At 33.9% G+C, this 9,994-nt stretch overlaps 1 protein-coding gene across 2 annotated transcripts in view; it reads right to left on the bottom strand.

Annotated features, from left to right (window-relative positions):
- LOC106873453 (axonemal dynein light chain domain-containing protein 1) overlaps positions 1-9,994 on the bottom strand; it is a 102,241-nt gene that overhangs the window by 61,707 nt on the left and 30,540 nt on the right. For both annotated transcript variants that reach the window (XM_014920813.2, XM_014920812.2), the window contains exons 15-18: positions 4,259-4,340; positions 2,175-2,357; positions 1,243-1,294; positions 733-949 (exon numbers count right to left, since the gene is read on the bottom strand). In XM_014920813.2, the coding sequence (XP_014776299.1) occupies positions 733-949; positions 1,243-1,294; positions 2,175-2,357; positions 4,259-4,340 (534 nt within the window). The remainder of the gene's footprint in view (positions 1-732; positions 950-1,242; positions 1,295-2,174; positions 2,358-4,258; positions 4,341-9,994) is intronic.

Below are 9,994 nucleotides of genomic sequence, written 5' to 3'. Positions count from 1 at the left end.
ATACATATAAAGGTTATGAAGGGTATTGGAGTCAACCAAACCCTAAAGATACAGGTAATACCGAGTAAGTGCTGTATACCGATTAGTTTTGCCCCTGACGTGGTTGCAACATGAGTGGGGAATATAACATGGGTCGTGTATTAGCGTGTGTATATATAAAAAAGAATAAGATAAAGAGACCAATGGCATAAGTAAAATTATATTAATAATTTCATTATTGTAGGTGAGGAAGTATCTCACAGAGATGGGTGGCTGACTGAGACACTGTTCAAAGGATTGCCTGGAATGACACAAGCAAATATCAGCAAATGGTGAATGCAGTAACACACTGCAAACAGCACATGCCCTCATATCTGACCTGATATAACCACCTGTTTATAATTCCTGGTTTCAAATTTGCAGCTATTTCTAGACAGAAAACTTTATTCTACATTGCCTCAGGACACCTAATTAATGGCAAATGTATTATATTATGAGGGAATCTCACTTGCAATGTATCAGCATCCTATAAAAGGGAAGTTTTGTCTCTCATTTCATCAAAACTTGATTTAAGCTTTAGCTCTTAAACACTTGTTAGAAATCACGAAGCATTCATTACAAGTTTCAGAGACACCCATCAAAATAATGATCATCAATGTCAAACATGTGCTATACTTGTTATAACCAACATCTCTTTTGATAATTACGCCTACATTATCTAAAAAGTGTCCCTTGTAAATATAAATATCTCACCGACGTTTTGGTTCAAGATATATTCGTTCATGACGTGTTTCAACCATTCCAAAGCTATTCACTATGTTATTTGCTGCATCATTAATTTCTGATAAAATTTCCAATAAATTATCATCTTCTTGAGGATCAAATAATTTTGGGTCTTTGACAGAGTTATTTAGTTTTTTAATCCATCCATTCAATTTCTCAGACAACCGACTGATACCTTTAGCAGTTCCTATATAAAAGTAATCGTAAAATTGTGTAATTATTTCATAATAAACTATAAAGAAAGAATGCAAGTTTATAACTGCAATGAAAAAGTATAAACAAGCACTTCTAAAAACAAGAAACTATATTTCAATTAATAGAGGTAGTAGTAGTAGTAGTAGTAGTAGTAGTAGTAGTAGTAGTAGTAGTAGTAGTCATCTTAAATTTGAATTTTTTTTATTTTAGTGTAATCTGTGTAATAATGTGATAGTTTATAATTATAATAATGTTCTTAAGAGGATTATACTTAAAAAGTATTACCATTTTCTCCAGTTATGAGAACTTCATTCTGAACCTTCATCTCCTTCATCAGCTATATAACAATATAAAAGCAAAATGATTCAAAAATATTTGCAAGAAATGGATGTTTTTGAATATGTAAATATGCACGCAAATGCATATGCATATACATCAAAAATTTTACATTGATTTTTGTTTCTTCTTTAGCATTGATGAATCATTCTAACACTTTATTTGACATTTTGAAAATGTGTTTTAACAGGGAAGAAAATCAGTCAAAAAAGAGGTGTTGCCCATTATTTAACTAATTCAATTGAAACAGGGTTAAATAAACTTGTCTAAAAATACAAATGTGACTAGTTTCCATCTAGTAAACAATGTTGATACAGAGATTGCTCTAAAAAACAACTCTGGAAAATGAATAACACTGTCAAAGTGTGTAAAAGCAATAGACTAAAAAATTAGTTTAGGAGGTTCATATGTTCAAACGTCTAAGTGTTGCAAACAGTAATTTTTCCTTGTAGGTGATCCCCTTGTATGAGTTATGTTTGCATACAATTTCCTTCCTGCCGATGATGGTAAGTTGTTTTTCTTATAGGTGGTCCAGAGCATCATATGACAGCAGTCTGGAGTTTGGGTATACTATTAGAGGTTAAGTAAAATAGAAGAAATCTTTGAAATAAAATATTATGAGCTTTCTATTTGGAAATATAAAATAAATATGTAATCTTTCCCTTCTCACAAAGGAACTGATTTTATAATTTAAATTAGTAAAGAATGTAATAAGAAACCAGCTTGAAGTATAAATTTAATGTTGTTTGTTTTTGATAAGTACTCTAAACAATTGCTCATCTCAGTATCATCTTCACTTAGCTCTATATAATCAAAACCTATTAATTTGCAACAGAGAGTTACACAGGAATCTACAATTATAAAATTTATTTTATATTCACATAAGTTATTTTTTCAAAGGCTGCATCCATTTTTGTCTTCTGTGTTTGTGAAGGTTGATGTCTCACTAGCAACTTAAAGCATAAACCCTGCCATTCTGCTTGCAATTTGATAAGCACTCCCAGTTTTTCCATTCTTGTCAATGGCAGTTCTCCAAAATAATTCACATTTTCCTCCATCAGTATCTGTACCAATATAGTTTAAAATGATTAAAAACTAAGAACATTGATAAAATTTGTGAATATTCTAGAATTTAATGCAAGAGATGGCTATTCCTCACAAAAATACAATGTCTATTTAACAAGTTAAAACAAATAAACATGTTCATATCCATTATAAAAAGTATGTGACAAATCAGAATGTCCTTTTTATTAGGCAATAAACTATCTAGATACTGAAGCAGAGACAATATTTTCCTTATACGTTTCAACCTAAAGATGTTCAAGCAGAACATCAACTACACAGACTTTACTTCTATATGCAAACCAGCAAAGATTGAGTGTGTTCCCCTCCTCTTCTGTCTAGTCCAAAAATGAGATAGTTCTATTTCTGCTTGTCATTTGTTAGCATACTTTTCGTCCATGTTTATGGTCTGAGTTCAAATTCTGATGAGGTCAACTTTGCCTTTCCTCCTTTCAGGGTTGATAAAATAAGTACCAGTTGAGCACTGGGGTCAATATAATTGATTTATCCCTTCCCCCAAAACTGCTGGCTAATATTAAACAAAATAAAGGAAGCAAGTTTCAGGAAGAACAGAACAGCAGCATAAATGCTTTATGATATTAGTTTTTATGATATTATATTGATTTTCAATTGAACCTTTCAAACTAACAATGCTGGTAAGATCCAATAATGTAATGAGACCAATGAAATCAACTGTCCTTCCTTAAAAAATTGGTTGAAGTCTTCTCAAAAGAAATGAAATTTTAATTTGATATTGTTGCCAGTCTAAAACTATAATCTCAGAATGGATTTCTTTTATTATACTTATACTATCACAACATTAAGGAATGGTTAGAATATCAAAACTTATCATTTTCTTATTTTCTGGTTGTTTATAATTTTGTAAACAATCATATAACATAGAAATCAGCATTTTATTGTCCCTAAGAATTTCTATTAGATGCAGCATTATATCATTAAAATAAGGACAAAATCTTTAACTACATCAATGACTGACTCCTTTATGTTTTTCCTGTCTCACATACAGAACTATTAATGACATTCTCTTGAGTTTATCAAACACTTATGGTATTTAAAGAATTATGATGCTGTAACTAAGTACTGAAGCTACAAGCTCATAGGTGGTATCTCTGAATCTTGCACTAAATCTTTTCAATACATTCACCTCTCTTACCATCAGTTACTCTCCTTTTATGCTCATATAACCCTCACCTCCATCTTTTTCTACTAGATCCACTGTCTGTATTCTCTCTTAATCCTTGAGGGTTTGCTCTGACACCTTGTCACCATTATCATTATCTTCCTAGTAACTCCCAACTGCCTTTATATAATACAGGGAAGCCATGTACCTTTTCTATAGCAAGATACCCATACTTATCCTCCCATCACCTAGCATAAAGCCACCTCTACCCACTCACAAATACCCCCACTTGACTTAGTTGGGGAAGCTTTTTCTTTTTCTTGTTCTTTTTCTGTCTTGCAGGTTACTTGACATCCTCACTAGAGCCAGCAGCATGAAAAAAAGCATCCAATACACACAGTGAAGTGGTTGACATTAGGAAGGGCATCCAGCCATAGTAACCATGGAAAAGCTAACATTGAGCACAATAAAGCCCTGTCGCTCACCAGATCCTGACAAACCACCCATCCTATGCCAGTGTGCAAAACAGACAAACGATGTTACCCTTGGCAAAAAAAAAAAAAGAAAAGAAAAGAAAATGATCAACTCTACTTTCACTTGCACGGTCAATGTCATGAGATTCAAGCAACAGGCAACTCATGCTCAAAAATTCAATGACAAAGTTTTCTGAAGCATCAAAAGCTTTGTGAATGAAATGTTAAAAGAAAATAAACCTTACTTAACCTTAAATATATAAACTGAAAATTAAAATAAATAGTAAACCTGATCCCAATAAATCATTTTCTTAAAGAGGTCATCTAACCGCCGAAGATTATGTGTAGTGTCAGTAGTGCCATTGTTATTTCTGAAAAGAGAAACAGGATTTTTTTTTATATACATATATTTTTTAAAAATAGCATATAAAGTCATGTAAAATTCATTAAATAGAGAAAAACAAATATGGAAGTCAACAAGCAATATGTTTCTAATTAAATTAAACCTCTGCACATTCTAGTTAATTTTGTCTCAAATTTATAGAGTGAATCAACATGTTGTTTTAAAAATAATCCACTGATTGTAGTAAACTAGTGGCATTCTGTCGGCACATGACAAGGGTTCCAGTAGATCCAACCAACAGAAGAGCCTGCTCATGACATTAACATGCAAGTGGCTGTGTACTCCTGTACTTATTCTTAACTTCAATACTTATTCTATCAGTCTTGTTTATCAAATCGCTATGTTACAGAGATATGAACAAACCAACACCAGTTGTAAAGTTGTAAGTTGGAGACAAACACAAACCATGCACACAACACACACAAACACACACACATGCACACATATAACAGGCTTCCACGTAGGCGCAGACATGGCTGTGTGGTAAGAAGCTTGCTTCCCAGCTACATGGTCCCAGGTTCAGTCTTACCGTGTGGCACCTTGGGCAAGTATCTTCTACTATAGCCTTTGGCCAATCAAAGTTTAGTGAGTGGATTTGGTTGATGGAAACTGAAAGAAGCCTGTCATATATGTGTGTGTGTGTGTGTGTGTGTCTGTGTGTGTGTGTGTGTGTGTGTGTGTGTGTGTCTGTATATATATTTATGTGTGTGTGTCTTTGTGTCTTTGTTTGTCCCCCACCATCACTTGATGTTGGTGTGTTTACGTCCCTGTAACTTAACAGTTCAGCAAAAGAGACTGACAGAATAAGTACTAGGCTTATAAAGAATAATTCCTGGGGTTGATTTCTTCAACTAAAACCCTTTAGGGTGGTGCACCAGCATGACCACAGTCAAATGACTGAAACAAGTAAAAGAATAGTTTCTATCTACTAAATTCACTGACAAGGCATTGGTTGGATCAGGGCTATAATAGAAGAGTACCATACAGTGGGACTGAACCAAAAACCACATGGCTGCAAAGCAAGCTTCTTAAGCACAGGGCCATGCCTGCTAGTTAAATTAGTGTACAGTAAATTGCAGTGTACAAGTCGACTTTTTTAAATCTGATAAAACCCCAAAACTAGGATTTGACTAATATAGCTAGGATAAAATGCAAACCTTTACCAGAGAGAGGTCAACCAGTGGAGCAGTTAATAATCACTGTACACCACTTACCATAACTCAGACAGGTTGCCACAAGTATTTCCAACTAAAACTCATGTTTGGTGAACACACTTAACATATTAACACTGAGATCATCGTCATCATTTTCTTAATGTCCATTTTTTCATACTTGCATGGGTTGGACAGAATTTATTGAGAATTTTTACAGCCAGATGCCTTTCCCATCACCAACCATTATCTGTTTCCAAACAAGATAATATTTTCCCATGGCCAGAAATGTTTTTGCAGAATATTGGAAATGAATGATGTTCATTTATAATAATTACTTCATGCCAAGTCAATGAGAGATAAGCATATACTTACACACACACACACACACACACACACACACACACACACACACACACACACACACACACACACACACACACTTATACACATATACACATGATATATGCCACAGGTTTCTTTCAATTTCCATCTACAAAATTCACTCACAAGGCTTTGATTAGCCCAAGGCCACTGTAGAAGACATTTGCCCAAGGAACCATGCAATGGGACTGAAACAAAAAATATTGTTGGGAAGCTTCTTAACCACAGTTATGTAAGTATAAATTCAGCATTATATTACTGCTACAGCACAGGCTGTTTCAAACAGCTGATACACTGAGTGTAAATGCTAACAGGAACAACACACCAAACCCAGGCGGCCAGTCAGACAACTACGATATGTATGTCATCTGTATAACTTCATGATAGCACAGAAGATTGTACATTCACATGAATATAGACATTTATGGTTAATGGGAGTAACAGACAATAATACCCATATTTACCATAACATTTAGCTAATGTGCAAGATTTGCATGTTTTATATGTGGCTGATGTACTTGTGAATTCACAGAAAAAATTACTGATACATACACAATGCACTACGGTCGGTAATGACAGTTTAATGATACATAATAGCAGTTTATTGAATATACACACATTGGCATTATTACTATACAACATTTAAAATAAAGGTTATTCGAAAGTTATTTTATTGATGATTAAAACCATAACTCTAACATACTGCACTGTAATTTAAAAACATTGACTGATACATACTTTATAAATTTAAATTCCATGGTTAATTATGCTTAAAAATAATTATTTTATTGACAATAAAAGCATGTATGATCACATTTTAGAATTCTTCAAATTCTTTCTTCAAATACTGTCCATCATCTGATGTAAAGTCAGCATGTAGATATAAATCACTGGAAGTTCAAATGATATATTTGGATCGGTCACTGTCCTGCTTGCCATTTTCTTTCCATAAATTATCTTCTTCCCCATTGATTGGATATGAAATAACACACTCTTCTAAAAGATTTTACTACAGTTTCTTCATGTGCACCTTCCCCAAACTTCATCACAAAATTGCACAACACATCCTTCATGAATGTTTTTTCCTTCAGTCACTATCTATTTATTCCACTCCAAACAAATATTGTGTTTAAAAGGTTCAAGAGGGCATCAAGAGGTTGATTAATCCCCTTGAAATTATGCAAATATAAAATTGTTTCATTAATTGTTACATTAATTGTTACATTAACTGTCAAGTGAGACCTGAACATGTCCCACACTAACTCCTTTCCTTTCATAAGCCACCTGGCCACCAATTCCACACATTGTCAATCCATAAATGCACTCCAGCATCATTCATCCAACCATTTTTATGAATGTAGACAAAAAAAAACTTGGCAAGAACTTTATAGTTGGCATTGTTTTCATTTGAATATAACCTTTGGCTTTAATTTAGTTCCTTCTGCAAGACAGTTTAATACAATAGTGAATTTAGTCTTTTCTTGACTTACACTGCTTATCAGATGATGCTTTTTTTGTATTTGTACTTTTGATTCAAGAGTATATTGAAAAAAACAAGGCTTTTCATCCATGTTACCAACCTGACACTACAAGTAGTCATGTTGCTTCTTCAGTAAAATGACATGTGTATAGCAATTTGTAATTTTTTCTTCAAGATCTTTTGGGAGTTTCTGGGCAATTTTAGTCTTCTGTTCAAACACCAAATCTTTCCTCTTCATAAAGCAAGAAATGCCAGCTTGCAGTTGCCTTAAATCTTTACTTTCACCAGGACATGTTTTTGCCCACTTAAGTTCTTGGATCCATGAGCAAGTTATGTTAACTTGGGCCATCTTTATAGTTTTCATTAACTCGGCCTTGAAAGTAACTTCTTAATTCAAACCAATGGCAGATACCAGTTCATGCAGTATTTTCCTTCTTAGACATCTTCAGAGAGGCTTCATATTTCCATACTTCCTCACTACCTGTGTTTGAAACCTCCTCAAACAACAGTGCTCAGTGAGGAATGTGGCATAAATGGAAAGCTGATGTGTGATTTACTGTAATTTGAGGGGATTTCAGGCACAACAACTTTCAGCTTGAAACAAGTGTCATATTTCATTGTTTTTGCCATAGGGATAAAATATTTTCAGATATAATATTTAGCAACTGAATATCATGTGAATATCATGTGTGTTGAACAGCTACAACTGGAGAACATGCTTAGTTACACTTACAATGATGCCAGGTTGGCATGTGGTAACAATTAGATAATGAGTTGATGCAAACAAGGGCATGAAGTTTTTGGAGGTTTAGTAAATTGTCTTGTTAGCTTGTTCCGCATATAGTAACTCATTTAGAGGATGACAGCCTAACCTGAGTGTTGATAATGTAAAGAATGACATTGGTGGTACCACTTGCTCTTTGTTTATATCACTAATGTAAATGATGTTGAACTATGTTATTTTACTATAATACACAGAGCATAGTATTACTATGGTGTGTGATCTATTGATATTTTATCAGAGGTATTGATTTTGAAAGTGGCACATGAAGAGATGTTGCTAACACACATATACTACACTGCCCTCTTGCCTATTATATTTATATACACACAGGCACAGACACACACACACACACACACACACACACACACACACATACACATATATGCATGATCTATACATACATATAGTATATACATATATATTTATATAAATGTGCACACACACACACACACACACGTACATGCATGAGTGTGTGTGTGTAATGTTCTTGGTTTGATAAGAGACAATGCATAAAACTCTGGCCCCTTGAGTTACTCTGTAACTTCTGTTAATTATAAATAATAAAAAAAGTATATGTTTTCATTACTACCGCATATTGCTGCAAATGAATATTTTATTTGTATTTTGTAAAACACAGTAATGATGATGATGATGATGAGGATGATGAGGATGATGATGATGATGATGATGATGATGATGATGATGATGATGATAAAAAAAATCTCAAGTGCATGAAAAATACTTTTCCAGAATGTTATTGGCAATTTCGGCAAGTGCTCTCAAAAAGGTTTGTGACTCCTGACCTCAAGCAACATGCCATGCTTGAGAAGACCTGTCAAGCCAAGGGAAATCATAGTTATGGACGATGCTAGTGTCATGTAACTGGCACCCGTGCAGGTGACATAAAAAGCACCTTTTGAGTGTTGGGTCTCACGGAGGCAATGTGGCCAATGCTGATGTCACATAACTAGCAACCATGCTGGTGGCCCATAAAAAGCACCTTTCAAGTGTTGGAAATGTGGCCAATGCCAGTGTCACATAACTAGCACCTGTGCCAGTGGCACGTAGAAGCATCTTTCAAGTGTTGGGCTTCACAGAGGCAATGACAAATGACTGAGACCTTTAGCAATATGCCATGATACAGATATTGAGCCTGAAAGGATGAAAGACAAAACCGACCTCAGCAGAATTTGAATTTAGAACTTAAAGATGGATGAAATACTGTTAAGAATTTTGCCTGGCACGCTAACAATTCTACCAAATCACCACCTTTACCTGCCTTGTAATAACAGTAAAATTCCCAACTCTTATTCACTTTTTGAATTAAGAAAAATAAATTAAACGTCTTCAAAATGTTTAAAAACTCAGTGAAGTGTTGTACATTTTGTGAAGTGGTTAGCATTAGGAACAGCATCCAGCTGTAGAAATCTTACCAAAGCAAATATTGGAGCTAAGCATAGCACTCTGACTTGTCAGTTTATGCTGAACCATCCAACCCATGCCCGCATGGGATGTTAAATGATGATGATGATGATGATAATGACGACATCAATGATCATGATTTCACTGATGATGATGATGATGATGATGATGATGATTAGAGTTAGGGGATTTACAGCTGCAGTAATTTTTTTTTTCATATTAATATATTTCATTTACATTTGAAGCATATAAATTATATTTTTTTTATATATTTGAAAACATTATTTGTTTTACTTCCTGAAAATTTAAAACGTTTTCCTTTCAGCTTCAATTTGTTAAAGCTGAAAATGTAATTAAAAAATGTAAATAAAATATAGTTATACATATCAAATGCAAACAAA

Source organism: Octopus bimaculoides, chromosome 2 (assembly GCF_001194135.2).
Source record: "Octopus bimaculoides isolate UCB-OBI-ISO-001 chromosome 2, ASM119413v2, whole genome shotgun sequence".
NCBI lineage: Eukaryota > Metazoa > Mollusca > Cephalopoda > Octopoda > Octopodidae > Octopus > Octopus bimaculoides.
Note: the sequence above shows the minus strand (reverse complement) of the source record. Positions and strands in the feature narration are given on the sequence as shown.